Genomic DNA, 20113 nt, shown 5'->3' with positions numbered 1-20113 from the left:
CTTTCTAACTTCATGGTATAATCTATGGTAGAGTCAAACACCAAGTTTTCTAAAATCTCTCTATATACTTTCCGAGTTTCAGGATATGTTTGTCGCAGGAACTGATACCAGCTCCTCTATCCTGGGGTGGATGATGACAGAACTCTTAAGGCACCCGATGGTGATGCAGAAGCTAAAAGATGAGATAAGCAATGTGATTAGTGGTAGAACTCGCATAACTGAGGAAGATTTAAGTAGCATGCCATATTTGAAAGCAGTGATTAAAGAAAGTTTTCGATTACATCCCCCAGGTCCGTTGTTGCTTCCAAGGGAATCCGTGGAAGATGCCAAAGTGATGGACTTTGACATTGCAGCAGGCACACAATTATTAGTTAACGCATGGGCAATTGCAAGAGATCCTTCTTATTGGGAGAAAGCTGAAATGTTTGAACCAGAGAGATTCTTAAACAGTTCAATAGATGTGAAAGGACAGGATTTTGAAGTTCTTCCATTTGGAGCAGGAAGGAGGGGTTGTCCAGGAATAATGTTTGCCATGAATGTGATTGAGTTGGTCCTAGCAAACCTTGTTCACCAATTTAACTGGGAAGTGCCTAATGGAGTAATGGGGGATCAGACACTGGACATGACTGAAACTACTGGATTGGTCAGTCATAGAAAATTCCCTCTCATGGCAATGGCATCCCATCATGCATAATAAGAAGTTAATGGTAAGAACTTCAAATAACTTTGTTTCGTTCTCTTCAGTGAAGGACATAGAATAAACATTGTTGAAGTAAATTAAAGGAGTGAAACATACCACATCCATGAGAATCTCAACGAGGCTGACATGGTTCTCAAGAAGCTCACATTTGAAACCAGTAGTTTTTGGACCTAATGTATTCGTCCTCATTGAGTATAGTAGATGTGGTATCAAGAGTAGTTAACCGAAGGGGATCACCCATTTGTGTCATTGTCAACTAATTATATCTAGTTGATAATAAGAAAAAGTCAGAAGATTAGTCTTCCCTCGTAATGATAAAATTATGTATTCTGAAACACCCCTCTAACAATTTCTGCAACACTAATAAAACCAAAGATTTTCTCGTAACACCTCTTATAATTTTAGTTATGCTATCATAATATAATTTTAATTTTACAAGATGAAAAAAGTAGATAAGAAGTGTCAATATTATGAGGAGATCATCGTTTAATAATAATTTTCATAGAATTTGACATGTATGTTAGAATATTCCACGACTTAGCTTAATTTGGCATACATATTATGATCTATGTTAGGATCTTCTCAACTCTGCACTTGCAAAACATTATTTTCTTGCTTACTGTGTAAAAGTATGTATGACTTATTACCATAGATAAATTATGTGTTACAAAAAGACAATGTAGTTTTGTTTGGTGTATTTATTGGTAGAGTTAGTTAAAATTCTTGATCACTTTTTTTTTGAGAAAAGATATTGAAATCCTCCCATCATACACAGGGAATATAGTCGATAGAAGGGTATAGAAAGAGATGTCATAGTTAGATTATTTATGCTTTATTTATATAATTTTCTAAAATAATAATATATTAGAAGCACAAATGTATGAAATAACTAATGAAAATTTGATTTTGTTTAATAATGCAATAAAAAAGAATAAAAGTGACTCATGGAGTTAATCCTTTTGATTAGGCAGGGAAATAATTGTAAAGAGTAGACAATGTTCAAGCTTCTTTCATTAACAGCCATCCATGTGAAAGGATTTTTTTTTTGTAATTTTAATCTCACAATGTATTATTTTTTATATATAGTGGGGTATTAGTGATATCAGTTTTAAAGTGCTTCTTCCATTTCTACTTTTTTGAAGACGTGGATTATTTGGGACCTTCCATTTTCTTTTCAAATTGACTTTAAATTAGTTACTTTCAGTCACATTTAATGAAAGTGTATGGTTATTAAAAAAAAAAACATACAAAAGGTACAATACAATATCTTATAAATATGTTATTAAAATTAATAAAAATTGTATTTTTTATTTCTTTAAAAAAACCTTAAATATTACTTAAAAAGAAATAAGTATCTTTTATTTTTTTATTTATTTTTATCTTTTATCGTTATTTTATTATTATCTTTTATATATTTTAGGTTTTATTTAATAAAGTTGAAAAAGATAAATTGATTTACATATTTAATATTTTGTAGATAAGTGAAAATATCAAAGAAATTATGAAAAATATCAACATAATTTGACTATCAACAAGTGGAAATATTAATAAAATTGGTTATTCTAGTACAAGATCAAGTACAAAATTACAGGTCCAGTCCAATCCAATCCAATCCAAGTCATGCACCCAATGAAGGTCTTTTCACCCAGTGAATTGAGTGTAACTCATCCAACAAGTTGAGTTACAAAAATTTTATAAATAAGGAGTTTGAAAAATTTAAGAAAAAACAACCTTTATGGGAAATAAACACCCCTTTTAGGAAAACTCTTTTTTCAAGGAGAGAGAAATAAAAATGATTTTTTTGGATTAGAAATATTAATCTTCATCATTATTTTAGTATTTAGAATGTTTATTTAAGAATAGTTAACTTCCTTGAGTGTAATGTATTATTAATTCTTTGTGAATATTATTATTCAATATAATTATTTTTCATCATGCTTATGTTCTATTATTGTTTTAAATATATATATATATATATATATATATATATATATATATATATATATATATATATATATATATATATATATATATATACCAAATTGCTAACAAAATACACATATAATCCTTGATAAGGGAGATAATGGGAGTCCATTATATGGAAATAATTTAATTACCAATTGTGTTGAGAGGTCTTAATTAACAAAATTACTTACTGACCTATATTATCTTCTCCGATAATTGACACTCCTAAAGATCCATTGAGAATACAAGCCAAACCATTTGTGTTACAATGAGAGTCCACCAACTATCCTGCATGAAACATTCAAAGCATAAGAAATAGGTGTTGAGTGCTTTTTTGTATCAACCCTTAGTTGTTAGTTGTTGGGAATAGTCCAAATATGAGTCAAAGTCCCACATTGGATAGAAAAGACAAAGTTAAACACTATATAAGAATAAAGACTCATAATAACATTGTCTTAAGGTTTTTGTGTAAAAATGATGTCTAAGGTCTTATATGTGTAAAAGACTAATGTCTTATAACCATATAGAACTATAATCTCTCTGACTAAGATTTAGTTATGTTAGAGTAGTAGTAAACAACCAATCGTGTGCTAATATGAAATCTTCCTTTTCATCTATTTTTGCATTTCCAAAAATAACAGTAGTTCTATGATTCCAAATGTCCTATATTATAGCCTTCCATATATATATATATATATATATATATATATATATATATATATATATATATATATATATTTAAAATTTCTTTATATAATACATCTATATATAATCATACTATTTATTAATTTTAAATGAGAATAATATTTATTATAAATATAAATATAGTAATATTATTTTTAATTAAGTAATAATATAGTTTACGAATATATATATATATATATATATATATAAGTTTTATCTTTTAAATATATTAATAAAAGTTTTATTTAGCGGTCTACCAAGCCCTCAACATATTAGGATTTAATTTCCATTAAACATACTTTTTTAAAGATAATTTTTTTATAACATTAGTTTAGTAATGGAAAAAAAAATTCATTGCGACCAAATTGATCCAAAAAAGAAATATTTGTTGTTGAACAAATTTAATTATTTTATTAGAAAAATTCAAACATAGTGGCCGAAGTAACATGAATCACAACTTTTGATATCGAAAACTACACTAAAAGAATGCCCTTTTAAGATCGGTCAAACAGTTAACTTTAAATAGAAGCTAACGTTAATTAATAAATCATATCCAATTTATGTTGTGTATGTAACACATTGTAAAATCATAAAATTAGTTCATATTATAGAATTATAACATTAATTTTCATTATGGTCAATTTTTGAAGTACGATCCAGTGTTTACCAAGCCGTGGTCTAATTTACCATCTCAACTTTGCGTATCAGTTTGTAAGTAGCGATCATTTAAAACTGTCGTGAGTGTCTATTTTTAATCCTAGTTTTGTTTCATGACCAAGAGTAACACGTGTTTTACGTGACTACGACTACGACTACGAGTGTGTTACACGAGTCTCTGTTCACGTTGCCGTTTCTTTACAAGTTTTAGTTTTATGTCTAAATTTTTAATTCTTAAGTAAAAAAAGTTTTGTGCTAAATAATAATTATAATTTTTGACTAAATAATTAGTATGATTGTGTCAAGGTCACGATTATTTCGTTCTCAATTTTTTTAACGGTTTCCACTTCACTATTACAAAACTCTTGTGTCTTTTCATATATCCATAATAAGAAGAAAAAAATTGTCGAAAGGAATGGATTTTATCAGCATTATTGGCTACTAGTGAGGACAATTACCTTCAATCATTCCTTAAAAGGAGTCGTGATTTGACACGTTGAAATAAAAAAAAAAAATTATGGCCTCTTCAATACGTTAAAATGAGGCCATTTCCTGATTGGTTACCATTAAGGACTACAAAATTATTAACAGATAATTACTCCTTTAAAGACAAAAACATTGATGGGTTACATATCTTATTATATGTAATCTTGTGTTAAATTCAGAGGATGAGAGAAGCAGAAAATCAATGTTATGGTCCCAGATTCTTTATTCAACTTCACATCACGACTTTTGCTGTACAAGTTCTGTCATGAAAACCATCCAACAACGTAACATAATAGACATATTTTCAACCACATCAATGATTTAATAGCCTACTTATTTTTATGGAAATTATATTATGATCTTTAGACTTTTATTTTTTATTTTTTAACATGGATGTGGATCATTAATTTTAAAAGAAAAAAAATATATTAATCAATCGTTTACACTAAATCAAAAAATAAAGAATATGAATTAAAAAATAGAAGTCATGATATCATGATCTAATTTTTATTATTAGGACAATGATATTTTAACTACTAAATTTTGACAACTTTATCTTATAACATGAAGTGATATCTTTTAAGTGGTTTTAAAATATTGAGAATCAAAAAATAAAAAACCACTTAGAAAATGACACATAAAACTGTAAGAAAAAGTTGTCAATTTAGTAGTCAAAAAATCATTTTCATTTTTATTATCATTTGATAGTGTCTCTTATTACTATTTACTTTTTCTTTTTTCTAAAAATATAAAAATTAACTTTTTGGTAAAACTATTTTATCTTTATAAAATTTATCAAAGAGTGTTTAAGAATTTTTTAATTATTTTGAAGCATAAATAAATAAATAATCACTTTAAAATATATATTCTGGCTGTCGGTTATCAAAATTTAATTATTAGAAAATTATTTTTAAATGTGAGAGGTTGCAATCCTTCTGAACATGTTATATACATAAACCAACCAAAACATTACCAGCACATGTTTACAAAATCCACGAGTGATCACAATCTTGAAGCAGAAGCCAATGACGAATTTTCTGAATGGAACCATCTCCTTGTGGTTCTTCATTCCCATGCTAGCATTCTTCATGCTACTAGCCTTTCCCACCATACTCAATCTTCTATCCAAACTCAGCTCCAAATCAGAAAAAAACTTACCACCATCTCCACCAAAGCTTCCAGTAATAGGAAACCTACACCAACTTGGCAACCTCACTCACCACACTCTCAAATCCTTTGCTCAAACCTATGGCCCTTTGATGGTGCTCCACTTTGGGAAGGTGCCAGTTCTGGTGGTCTCAAACACCGAAGCAGCACGTGAGATTCTGAAAAACCAAGACCACGTTTTCTGTAACAGACCACATCGTAAGATGTTTGATGTCTTCTGGTATGGGTCCAGAGACGTGGCATCTGCTGCATATGGGCACTACTGGAGGCAGGTGAAGAGTATCTGTGTGTTGCATCTGCTGAGTGCGAAAAAAGTTGAGCGCTTTCGTAGAGTGAGGGAAGAGGAAGTTATGATAATGATAGAGAAAATTATGGAGAGTTGTGGTTCTGTGAAGCCAGTGAATTTAACTGATTTGTTCTCTGATGTGACCAATGATATAGTGTGTAGGAGTGTTATTGGAAGAAGATATGAAGGGAGTGTGCTTAGGGGGCCAATGAGCAAATTGGAAGAGTTTTTGGGGGCTTTTGTTATAGGGGATTATATACCTTGGCTTGATTGGGTTGGAAGAGTTAATGGAATGTATGGTAGGGCAAAGAAAGTGGCTAAACAGCTTGATGAATTTTTGGATGAGGTTGTTGATGAGCATGTTGGTATGAGAAACCATGATGGTGATGGTGTTAATGGTGATATGCAGAATGATTTTGTGGATATCTTGCTGGGGATTCAGAAAACAAGCTCCACCACAGATTTTCAGGTTGATAGGACTATCATGAAGGCTTTGATCATGGTAAGAGGATCTATCATGCTTTGTGTTTTACTTTTCTTATGAGAATTATACTATGAATTTTATTTTTTTATTTTTATTTTTTATTTTCTGACATGTTTCAATGCATAATTGATTAAAATATCATTATCTTTTTCTTTAAAGAATTAATGATCCATTCTAAATCATACTAAAAAAAATGAAAGATAAGAGTAAAAAAAAAAAAAAACTCATATTACAAAAAATAAAACTCATATTACAATTTTCTTACTTCTTATATACATTTTGTGTTTTGCTAGGATTCTCGATTGAGCTTTTATTATGTTTTGTTTCTGCTGAACATTAAAACTACGTAGGGTTAAATTATACAAAAGTTCTCTCAGAATCTATGTGGCATACATTCTCAGAAAAGTGAGAGAAACAAAAGAAAAAGTATATAGGTATCAGAAATAATATGATTTAACAAAAAAAAAAAACTAGTGAAAGTAATAAATAATTGAGTATTAATAAAATGCAAGATAGATTGTTGGACTGTCTTTATTTTAAATATTATTCCCACCTTATCTTATCTTTTTTCGTGTGGTGGAAAGTTCTTTTTAAATAGAAATGTAATGAATTTTATTAATTTCAATAAAAATAATTGGTTTAGATATATTTTAATAGGAAATTTATCATAATATCCAATAATTTATTTTAAAATTAGATACTTAATTTCATAAAAATTGGATTTAAATCATTCAAAAAAATATTTATTTATACTTCATTAATAACATTATTTTAATTCATTTAAATGATCTCTAAAATATTTTTATTTTGGTTTTTAAACTTTTTTTATCACAATAAAATTGATATGTGGTTTATTATATGGTAATTATCTTGTTAGTAAAAAAAATAAAAGAGACCTAGCATACATCCTTCAGCTTAACATATACATATATAATTGATAGGGATAACATGCAAAAGCCCTGAATAATCTTTTTTTTGTTAATTTATAGATATCTGATTTGAAGTAAAAATAATAGTTTGATACTTAAAAAATAAAAATTTGCCATATATAATAGATTTATAAGTTATTTAAATTATTTCTATTTTATTTTTTTATTCCAACATTACAATAAATATGTATAGTCAAATATTAGATGAATAGTCAACCAGTAAACAATAGAAAACAATGAATGATATTTTCAAATTTTAAAATTAATTACCAAATAAAAATATAATACCCAAAATAGCAATATTCTCTTATCAAAAATACATGATTTTTTTTTCTTTGTTTTGGACTGCAATACCTATTATCCGATCCAATTTCATCCACAAAAACCAACTCTTCTATCTGTTATGAAAAGCTTAACTAACAAAAGTTGCAAAAGTTGCATTCATCAATGAGGATAAGGGTCGACTCAATGAGTAGGAGAGAGAAACTAAGTCAACAACAATCATGTCAGATCTTCTTGTTTCTTCAGCATTTTTAAATCAATATAGTAATAATATTTTAATGCACTTTAATTTATCATTTTAATTATTTATTTTAATAGTATGATGTGATAATTTAAAAATATTGGAGTAATAAATTAAAAATAAATAAATAAAGTAATTTAAAATATTATTATCCAAAATCATATGGTTTGAAAACTCAGCTGGCACAAATATAAGCATATAAATCAATAGAAAACTGATTTATTCCAAACATAAATAGAAAGTGGTTTAAACTAATTAACAGACAACAACCTTTGATTATCAACCATTACTGATATGTTTGATTGTTTGATTTCAGGATATGTTTGGTGCAGGAACTGATACCACCCTTGCTGTCTTAGAATGGGCGATGACAGAGCTGCTGAGACACCCAAATGTGATGCAAAAACTACAAGCTGAGGTGAGAAGTGTGGGTAGGGCAAAGACTCATGTGACCGAGGATGATTTGAGTGACATGCCATACTTGAAAGCAGTGGTTAAAGAGATTCTGAGATTGCATCCACCATCTCCTATACTGATACCAAGGGAATCCATGCAAGACACCAAAGTGATGGGTTATGATATTGCAGTTGGCACACAGGTACTGGTGAATGCTTGGGCAATTTCCACAGACCCTTCCTATTGGGATCAACCTCTACAGTTTCAACCAGAGAGATTCTTGAAGAGTTCCATAGATATCAAAGGCCACGATTTCCAGTTGATTCCATTTGGAGCAGGAAGAAGGGGTTGTCCAGGAATAGGTTTCGCCATGGTTGTGAATGAGTTGGTTCTTGCAAACATTGTGCACCAGTTTGATTGGACTGTGCCTGGTGGAGTGCTGGGAGACCACACGTTTTGCTTGTCTGAAACTACTGGATTGACTGTTCATAGAAAACTACCTCTTCTCGCACTTGCATCTCCTCATCTCTGAACTCTTCCAAATTAGATTCCAAGTGTCTTTACTCTTTTTTCGTTACCAGTCTCTACCGTTCAATCTCCTTTCTCTCGCTTCCATTCGATCTCCTTTCGCTCTTTCCCGCTCGGTTGTCCAGATGATCGGATATCTGTCTATAAAATCTCTTTAGGTAAATGTAATAATGCTGTAATAGATACAAAGTAAAAATCCTTAACAACTTACTTTGAGTTCCTATTTATAATGTTTTTTTTGACATAGGCCTCTGATTAATGTTTTCTTAATCATAACCTAATTGCTTTTTAAACTTGATTACTGACTTGTATTACTTTAATTTACAAATTTAGTTTTCATAATTATGACGACAAAGTTCCACTAGAATGAGCGGCTATAGCCGCTTAGGTCGTGGACTCCCTAAAATCACTCCAAAGAAATTGTCACATCAACAACTCATAAGATTATCCACCTGTAGTAGGCATTTTCGACCGCTTATCCTTGAACTACCTAATCGAGGGTCTGACTAGGAATGTCGATAGGTCATACGGTATCATTATTATATTACTATCTCTTTTTTTGAAAGAATCAATGATTCACACTAAGTTACCTAAAAAATTAAAGGATGAGAGTAAAAAAATGGTATTAATAATTCTTCATTATCAAAATAAACAAAAAAATTTATGAATAAAACCATCGATCTATCTCATCTAATCTGTGTCTCTTTCATTACGTTTCAACATATTATTCATTACACTCGTCACTTTCTTTCTCTTTTCTGATTCATGCTTATACTCCAAAATATGGTGAATTTAGTGATGATAAAGTATTATTTTGTTATATTTTAAATTTATATATTATTTTTCTAAATAAAGCTTTTTTAAAAGAATTTCTATACTTTTTAAATATTTTTTATAGATATATCTAAATGTTTTACCTTTGTATTATTCATTTTTAAGTTTAAATTAAATATCTTTTCAAATATTTTCACTTACAATCATTATTTTATTTTATTTTTCTAACTCAATAAAAAAATAATTATTGCATCAATTATTTTAACCTTATTTAAATTACCTTATTTATTATAATTATTCTTTAAATTCTTTATTTCCAATTAATTTGTAAATATTAAATTAAATATATTTTTTAAAATTTATATTTACACGAGTTTATAAAAGTTATAATTTTTTAATAAAGTAATTTATTATAAATAAATATATAAATTTATAAAACTAGAAAAGAGTATCGCTAAGAATTCGTTTCTAAAAAGCAAAATTTTAATAACAAATCACTTGCAAAAAAAAAAAAAAGAAGAAAAAGCATGATAAAAAATCAGTTTTTCATAAGAAGAAATTGTATGACCGGTAGAAGAGTTCAGTTAAAAAAAAAAAAAAATCTTAATTGTCTACAGTTTGTATGTCCATGAATAAAGTTTAAAACTGTTTTATAACAGTAAAAAAATTGAGATCAGTTCTAGTTCCTTGGTGACGGTTGGGATTTTTTTTGAGGTTTGAAAAAACCAAATAACCTAACAGACAACAAAGTAACTCAAGCTATGAGTAAATTATGCATAAACATGTTGCATTGACAATAAAGGAACTGAAACGTTGGTAAAAATATATACTTGAATTGTCTTACCTTAGTCATAATGGAAACAATTGACTTTGAGACTGTTTTTGTAACACAAATAAATTAACTACCAATTTATTTAGCGATTTATAATGAATTAGTCTAACTAGTACAAAAATGTTTGATAAGTAATTTAAAATAATTTACGTTAAGTATTTTATAGGATATAAACTACTTGATAATATGTAGTTTACTTAATTTTCTTTATTTTATAATAATATTTTCTATATTTTTATATATTTCTTTATTATTTGTAATTGATTTCTCTTATTTATTTATTTTTTTAAATTTTATAAAGGTAACTAATTATTGTATCATTTTAGTATATTTATTATTATTCTTTTTAATTTTGTATGCAGTTCAAATTTAGAAAACATTATAAATTTTATTATGTGATACCATATTAAAAAGATAATGATATTATAACAACTAAATTTTAACAACTTTCTTTTATAACTTGAGTTGACATACTTTAAGTGAGTTTAAAATATAGGAAAATGAAAAAATTAAAAAATTAAAAACCACTTAAAAAATTACAACTCAAATTATAACCGAAAGTTTGTTAAAATTTAATTGTTATAATATAATTTTCTATATTAAAATTACACACAATGAAAACCTTAATAAAAAAACAATAAAAAAAACACAAAAAGTCATGAATAAAGTTAACAACGTTAGTAATTTTTGTTTGAAAGAGATCTAATTGAGATATATTTTCAAAAGTTGAGATTCAATTGACATTTTTTTAAACACGGATACCAAACTGACACATATGAACAAAAGTGTATACCATCCGACTAATTACACCTATTTCATTTCAATGTCGAGTGAATGCATTAACATTACTATGTTTACGATGAATAGAACTTCTAGCATAGTTTTAAACCATAAATCTCCTTTTGAAATCATGTATGATAAAATACCTAACTATGTTGATTTTAGAGTTTTTGGCTCTTTGTGCTATGCTTCTACCAATAAACATAAATTTAGTCCTAAAGTTACTTATGATGTTTTTCTAGTTATCCCAAAGGATATAAAGGTTACAAAAACTTCTTAATCTCTCTTCCAAACAGACTTTTATCTCTAGAGACGTCAAATATTTTGAACACATCTTTCCTTATAAAAACACTAATCAATCTTCAATTACAAACTCCTTTGTTTTTCCTAATATATCTGATTTTACCGTTCCTTTGCAGATTATATTACATTTTCTCCTACTATTACATTTTCACTGATTATCATTGCTCTAATATTACTCATTCTTCCATCAAATATTATCCTATGCAAAATTATCTAACTCTCACAGATATTATATTTGTCAAATTTCTAAACATTTGGAACCACAAAGTTATACACAGGCCATGAAATTTACATCCTGGCAACAAGCTATTTATATTGAATTAGATGTTATGGATGTAAATAAAACTTGGGATGTGGTTCCCTTTCCACCGGGAAAAACTCCTATTAGCTATAACTGGGTTTTTAAACTCAAGCTAAATTCTGATGGGAAAGAAGATATTTATATGCATATTCCTCAAGGTTATAAATCTCCGATTATAACTAATTTAAGACTCTTCTTGTTTTGCAAACTTAATAAATCTATATATGCTCTCAAACAAGCTTCAAGAAGTTGGTTCACTAAGTTTAGTAATACTTTTCTTTCACATAATTATAAACAATCTAAATTTGATTATTCTTGTGGATGATATTAATATTGCTGGATGTAATAAGGATGTATCTTGCAAACCAAAAATATTTTTCATCAACATTTTAAACTAAAAGTTCTTGGAGATCTTAAATTTTTTCTTGGTTTAGAATTGTCTATATCTAAAGAAGAAATATTTATGAATCAAAAACATTACGATTTTTCTCTTTTAAAGGATTGTGGAATGTTGGAATGCAAACCTTCTACGATCCCTATGGACCCAAATTTAAAGCTCGTAGGCTAATATCTGGCACAAAATTGGTTGATCATGGTCGATACCAAAGGCTTATTGGGAGGCTTCTACATTTAACAACATCTAGGCCTCACATATCTTTCATGTAAACTTAGGGAGCTTCTCTCTGCACTTCCAACCACTTCTCTTGCACCTCCATTTTTTTTTTTAAATTCTCACTTTACTCTAGTAAAAAGTAACTATTTTTTTCTATTTTTATCCACTCTTAAATTTTTTTTCAACAAATATCGACATTCAGTATCTTGTTTTGTTTTACAGATATCGATATCTGATATTTTATTTTATTTTTTCAGTTTTTGCCCGTTATGGATGTCGACATCCAGTATTATAATTTTTTCACCGGATGTCGACATCTGGTGTTATAATATTGGATGTCAACATCCATAGAACAAAATAAGGAACCGGATATCGACATCTATTGGAAAAAAAACTTGGAGGTGGGTGAGTTACATAGAGTAAAAAGATCTGAGGGTCAAAGTAGAAATTTTAAAATTTTTAGGGGTACAGGAGAAGTGGTTGGAGGTGCAGGGATAAGCCCCCTACACTTAGAGTTTTTAAAGTGGGTCACCTGACTTGGTCCACCACAAGTTGGCCACGTAGTAAGCTCACCCAACCCGATTTACTTATTAGTAAGTTTAAGAAATTTGAATCTAGCTTGACCCACCACAATTTAGTGGGTTAAACGGGTTGAGTCTCTTAATTAAAAAAATTACAATTTTTTTTCTTCGATCTCACATTTTTTCTAATATATAATCAAAATCCAAAAGTCCAAACATATTTTAATATTCTGATTTTAGACAATGATTAAATTATTTATCCCAAAACTAAATCATAATTTTAAATAATCTCAAATTTGGATCTCTCTCCCAAATTTTCGATAAAAAAAAGTTTGTTTACATTTTGGACTGGACTATTATAAGTTAAGAGTAAGGTATTTTTTGTTTTGTCCAGGTTCATGTGTCAACCTGGCTCACTACGGGTTCAACATGGATTCTTAGTGGATTATGTCCATTTTTGGCTCGTACTAAGACTGATAAATCTCTTTTAACCCGGTCTAACTTTAACCCATGATGGATTGAGTTCGTTCAGAGATTTAACCTATTTTAATAACTCTATGTGTATTGGGTTGATTTTTTCACCCAAATAACACACATTGTTAAGTAGCTTTTGTTAAGTCTGTTATAGTTAGTTTAGTTTTCTGTTATTAGTTGTATAAAACTTACAACCCTTTATATAGGGTTCTCCTCCTTTCTCTTGAATATACAATCACCTCAGAATATTACCATTCTATTTTTCTTCTTCTCTCTCATAAGTCTTACATGGTATCAGAGCTCATTGATCTTTTTCCATGGCTTCCGAAACTACATCCACTCAAACATCCCACCCTTCCCAATCACCCATGAATACTTCCACCTTCGTTCCTCATCTCTTCACAACTCCAGTCTCCCTCAAAATCACTGAAGATAATTTCCTGGTATGGAAACAGCAAATTCTCGCCACCATTCAAGGCTTAGAATTCTTGCACTTTCTTGAAGGTGATAACATTCCATCCCAGTTTTCCATAGACCCCGACACTGCCACCGCAACCCTTAATCCCCACTTTCTACATCACCAACGTCAAGACCATCTTCTTGTAGCATGGCTACTAGCTTCTATGTCTCCCACAATGCTCAACCAAATGGTGGGCCTTACCACAGCTGCTCAGATTTGGAAGAAACTGAATACATACTACGCAAGTCATTCCAGAGCCAGAGTCAAGAAGCTCAAATTGCAACTCAAAACACCCAAATGTGAACATGATGTTCCTGCATACCTTCTTGATATAAAGAAATCAGTAAACGCCCTTTCAGCTAATGGCTCGTCCATTACGGATGAAGATCACATTGAGGTTATATTGGATGGCCTCCCAGAAGAGTATGACCCATTTATCACTTCTGTTTTGTCCCGCATTGATCCCTACACCGTCGATGAGATTGAAGTGCTTCTCCTAGCCCAAGAAGAACGTCTGGAAAAACACAAACAACTCAATCCCGCTTTACAAACCAATGTTACTTCCTCTCAAATCAATGTCACCTCTTCTTCTTGGAATAATCCTTCGCAACGTGGTGGCTCAAATAATCGTGGTGGACGTTTTCAATCAAGATCTTCATCTCAAACGCGTGGTGGTCGATCTTTTCAAAATAATCAAACTCGTTCATCCAATTCAAGAAACGTTCAATGTCAAATTTGCTTAAAAATGGGTCACGGTGCCCCTGATTGCTGGTACAGACTTACTCCAGATTATCAACCTCAACCACAAGTCCACAATGCTCAAGCCTCTCCACCTGTTTGCGAAAGTCTTGATCAGCTTTCCTCCGCTTCCACGGTCGCTGACTCACTATGGTATCCAGATAGCGGTGCCTCACACCATGTCACAAGTGATCCATCAATCTTTTCATCTCAAAACTCCTATACTGGTAATGCACACATATTATTAGGCAATGGTTCAGGTTTGCCTATTTCTCACACTGGCTCTGCCATTATGTCCTCTGATAATCACAATGCACGATTTATTTTGAAAAACATGTTACACGTCCCTAACATTACAAAGAATCTTATAAGTGTATCTCAATTTGCACGCGATAACAATGTGTTTTTCGAATTTTATCCTGACTTCTGTAATGTTAAACACCAGGACTCCAAAATGATTCTACTTCAAGGAAGAATTAAAGACGGGATATACGTCTTTCCTCCTCTTCAGTCAACTACCTCACGCACCATGCTACCCACCATGAACTCCACTGTAAAAAGTTCTAATACTTTTGCTCTATGGCATGCAAGAATGGGACATGCTTCCCACAATACTATCAAACATATTCTTCACTCTTGTAATCTGCATATTAACAATGTTTCTGAATTTTGCAATGCATGTGCGGTTTCTAAAATTCATCAACAACCCTTCCCCTCTTCCACCATTATCTATACTACTCCTCTTGAACTTGTTTTTGTAGACATATGGGGGCCTTCGCATGTTAATTCAATTTCGGGTGACAGATACTATATCTCTTTTCTTGATGCTTTCTCAAAATACACTTGGATTTATCTCTTACATTCTAAATCTCAAGCTTTTACAATGTTTTTAAGATTCAAAATCTTTATTGAAAATCAATTGAATCTAAAGATCAAAGCCATACAAAGTGACAATGCTAAAGAGTTTCAGGTTTTTGATAAGTTTCTTGCAGCTGCTGGCATCGTTCACCGTTATACATGTCCACACACTCATCAACAAAATGGCTCTATTGAGCGCAAACATCGACATGTTGTTGAAATCGGTCTTAGTTTACTTGCATATGCTGGTCTCCCTCTTAAATATTGGAATTATGCTTTTCTCAGTGCTACACACATTATCAATCATCTTCCAACACGTATTTTGAATAATAACACACCACATCATACTTTATTTCACACAAATTCTGATTACAGCATGTTTCACATATTTGGTTGTTTATGCTTTCCTTTACTTCGCCCTTTTCAAAACCACAAATTCAATTTCAAATCATCTGGTTGCCTATTTCTTGGTTATAGCTCTAATAGAAAAGGATACATATGTTTACATCCCTCAGGAAAAATCTACATCTCACGTAATGTTTTGTTTAATGAGCAAATGTTTCCTTATAAGACTACACCCAATCCCTTTGAACCTTCTGATTGTTCGCAACCCGCTACCTCTCTACCACCTTCGCTAATTGTTCTTCCCTCAGAAAAATCTTTTACCCCTCCGCCTCACCCTGACCATTCTAACAACTCTTGTTTATCTTCCACTCTTTTTTCCTCTCCAAACACCATTACTGAGCCCAACACAAACACCTCCCTTGATACCTCTAATCCTTCTTCAGCCTCTGCACCTTCTCAAATAGATGACAGTAATGTTCCCTCACCTCCCCCACCTTCAAACATCCATCCAATGAAAACCAGTGCGAAATCTGGTATTTTCAAACCCAAAAGCTTTCAAACCATTGTCACCAATCCTGTGCCTACTTCTGTCAAAGCTGCTCTCACATACTCCAATTGGTATCAAGCTATGAAAGTTGAATTTGATGCTTTATGTGCTAACCATACTTGGACTCTTGTTGATCCCCCACCCGGTTCACATGTTATTGGTTGTAAGTGGATTTTCAAAAATAAATATAATAAAGATGGTTCTCTGGAAAGACGCAAGGCACGTCTAGTGGCTCAAGGCTTTAATCAGGTTGAAGGTTTGGACTTCACTGAGACTTTCAGTCCTGTAGTCAAACCAACTACTATTCGTATTGTTCTTTCTTTGGCAGTTTCCGCAAAGTGGCCAATTCATCAACTTGACATCAACAATGCTTTTTTGCATGGTGATTTGCAAGAAATTGTATACATGAGTCAACCACCAGGATTTGCATCCAATACTTCGCAGGTCTGTCTTCTGCGTAAAGCTTTGTATGGCCTTAAACAGGCCCCACGTGCGTGGTATCATAAGCTCAACACAACACTTACTCAGATGGGTTTTTCATCCTCTATCAGTGATGCTTCATTATTTACACGCTTTCATAAAGATTCTATATTACTAATTTTAATCTATGTTGATGATATTTTGATCACAGGAAACAATGCCACACACATCAAATCTTTGATTTCAACTCTTCACAGTCAGTTTGCTTTGAAAGACCTTGGTTTGCTCAGTTTTTTCCTTGGCATTGAAGCACACTGGTCACCCACAGGGGCTCTTCATCTAACTCAAACAAAATATACTCAACAGATTCTAGATAAAGCAAAAATGCTTGACGCCAAACCACAACCGTCGCCAATGATTTCTTCTTTAAAACTTCTTGCTGATGCTTCAACAGCCTTCTCCGATCCCACTCTGTATAGACAAATCGTCGGAGCTCTTCAATATCTTACGTTCACCAGACCTGACATCACCTTCTCTGTTAATAAGGTGTGCCAGTTTATGCACAATCCACAACTACATCATTGGCAAGCTGTGAAAAGAATTCTTCGATATATAGCAGGCACTCAGTCCCATGGCATTCGTTTCTCTCCATCCTCTTCAAAATCCTTACAAGCTTTCACTGACGCAGATTGGGGTTCTGACCCAGACGACCGTAAGTCAACATCAGGTTACTGTGTTTATTTTGGCAACAACATTGTCTCGTGGTCATCCAAGAAGCAAAAAGTGGTCTCCCGAAGCTCAACCGAAGCAGAATATCAAAGCCTTGCATCCGCAATGACCGATATCTCATGGATACAGTCCTTGTTACATGAACTTCATGTTGTTGTTCCCACTCCGATCATACACTGTGATAACCTTGGAGCTGTTCTCCTCACAGCCAATCCAATAATGCACTCACGAACAAAGCACTTTGAATTAGATCTTCATTTCATACGTGATAAAGTGAAACACAAACAAGTCTTTGTTCGTCATATCCCAGCGCGGTTCCAAATTGCAGACGCTTTTACTAAACCCATTTCTGGATCTGCTTTTCATGACTTTCGTCAGAAACTCACAGTGGTTACTGTCTATCCACCATGAGTTTCCGGGGGGATGTTAAGTAGCTTTTGTTAAGTCTGTTATAGTTAGTTTAGTTTTCTGTTATTAGTTGTATAAAACTTACAACCCTTTATATAGGGTTCTCCTCCTTTCTCTTGAATATACAATCACCTCAGAATATTACCATTCTATTTTTCTTCTTCTCTCCCATAAGTCTTACACACATGATCCAAAAATTAGTGATAGTATACTCTTTCAAATATTTCCACAAATAAAACATTTTTTTTTGAAAATCAAATTTTAAATTGTAATTAAAAATAAATTGAGAAAAACAAATCAAAAACCGATAACTCAATTTTAAATTGGATTTTAAACCTTTTTTTCTTTTTCATTTAAAAAAAAGATTTTTGGAAAAAATATTTAAAAAAATAACATAGTTCGAAATTCCACGTCCAGAAAACGAATTCTAATCTAAAAATAATATTAATTGTGTAAATATTTGGAATAGTATGGTATGAGTAATTTTTAAGTACATGCATGTTATTAGGGTGAAAGAAACGGTTAACATTACCAAATGGATTGTACATATTTTCTATTCTTAAAACATAAAACTTACTTTGGCACATCAATTACAGAAAGTTCTGGGTTCAAATATTTAGGGTTTTTTAAACGAAACAACTTTAGGGTTTTTGTTCAACTTTTGTGTTTATTTCTTTTATTGCCATTGTTTCGTAGTTCTTTTTCTACTTTTTCAAACATGACAATATATAAATTTAAACTTAATAAGGAAAAAAAAACTCGTAAATAATATGTTTAATTAAGTATTTATGTTATACTTTTTGTCAGGAAAATATAGAACATCGAATAAAATGGAAAAGATTATCACTATATAAACCAAAACAATTGAAAAAAATAGATTGAATAGATACTGTTGCATGAAAGATTACTTAAGAAAAAAGAAAAGAGAAACAGAGTTCTAGGAAAATTGAATTTAGGAGCTTCTTATAATATCTAGAACTATGAAGAATTTTCTATTAATGGACGTAATCTCTAAATATTATGGAACAAAAGACTACATGCGTGCTGTCTTTGGAAACAAAATCTAGAAAAGTATCCTCCATACATACTTTCATAATCACCACATGTTCGTCCAGACACAAATTGAAAATTATGGAAACTCGTGTTAAGAAATAAGTGTACAAATTCTTCGTTGACTTTCTTTCTGTCTTTTTTAATCGGACAAATTGATAATTCTCTTACGAAAATTATGGAACCGAAGGTAAAGATTAGAGATATCAATGAGTTTTAATTCGTGAGATTTTGGTTTATCATGACTTTAGTCTGATTGGATTAAACAATATTTAGCTTTTTAAATATGGATCAAATTGAACTAATTTTTAATTTATTTGTATGCTAATTGACATTTTAATTTTTAAGTATTATATTTATAATAATGTTTGGTAAAATATGTGAATAATTTGATCGCACCATTATTAAATAATGAGTCAAATCAATCCACTATATAATAAATATATATAAATAAATAGAAAAAATAAAGTATCTTTAAGTGAGTTAAATAACTAGTCTACCGATTTGTGGTAAGCTAAGTTGACTTACCAAAAGGTTTCAAAAAGCGAGTCGGGCTTAGCTTACTCATTTTTAACTCAAACTATAATGAGTCAATCTCTATATGAAGTGGATTAACTCACTATGACACCGGTGATAAGATTACTACTATTACTCAAAGTAATAAATTAATTATTTTTCAATAATATGATAATAAATGAGAGAATGAATAATTGATTAGTAAGCACTACAAAAAAATGTCTCATTAACAACTAATTTTAATAATCAACAATTGTTAGGTACTATAATGACCAATTTAGATATTAATTTATTAAATAAAAAATTATTGGTTACTAAAATAGTCATTATTACCAATAAAAAATTGTAGTTGATCTCTAAATTGGTTTCTATAGTTTAGTTACCAAGATTTTATCTATCAAATGAAATTGGTCACTAAATATTAGTTACCAAAGTTTTTGCTATCAAAGGAATTGTTTTCTAAATTAATCTCGAATTAATTAGTGACAAATTTACCAACCAATTATAATTTTTTATTCATAATAGTAATTATTGTAGTAACCAATATTTTTTTATTTTGTAAATTAGTATCTAAATTGATTATTATAGTAACTAACAATTTTTAATCAACAAAAATTAGTTATTAGTGAAACATTTTAT

General features: G+C 30.5%; 2 protein-coding genes across 2 annotated transcripts; both read left to right on the top strand.

Annotated features, from left to right (window-relative positions):
* The first annotated feature begins 85 nt into the window (after positions 1-85).
* Positions 86-1003, top strand: LOC114180888 (cytochrome P450 71A1-like). Its single transcript, XM_028067181.1, has one exon. It carries the CDS (start codon positions 86-88, stop codon positions 692-694), a length of 609 nt encoding a protein of 202 aa, XP_027922982.1. The 3' UTR covers positions 695-1003.
* Positions 1004-5414: 4411 nt separating this feature from the next.
* Positions 5415-9051, top strand: LOC114181376 (cytochrome P450 71A22-like). The gene is made up of 2 exons (XM_028067815.1): positions 5415-6447; positions 8198-9051. The coding sequence occupies exons 1-2, from the start codon at positions 5518-5520 to the stop codon at positions 8807-8809; spliced, it is 1542 nt and encodes a 513-aa protein (XP_027923616.1). The 5' UTR covers positions 5415-5517; the 3' UTR covers positions 8810-9051.
* Positions 9052-20113: the final 11062 nt, after the last annotated feature.

The sequence above is a fragment of the Vigna unguiculata genome, chromosome 4 (genome assembly GCF_004118075.2).
Source record: "Vigna unguiculata cultivar IT97K-499-35 chromosome 4, ASM411807v1, whole genome shotgun sequence".
Classification (NCBI taxonomy): domain Eukaryota; kingdom Viridiplantae; phylum Streptophyta; class Magnoliopsida; order Fabales; family Fabaceae; genus Vigna; species Vigna unguiculata.
This window is presented reverse-complemented; position numbering and strand designations above follow the sequence as displayed.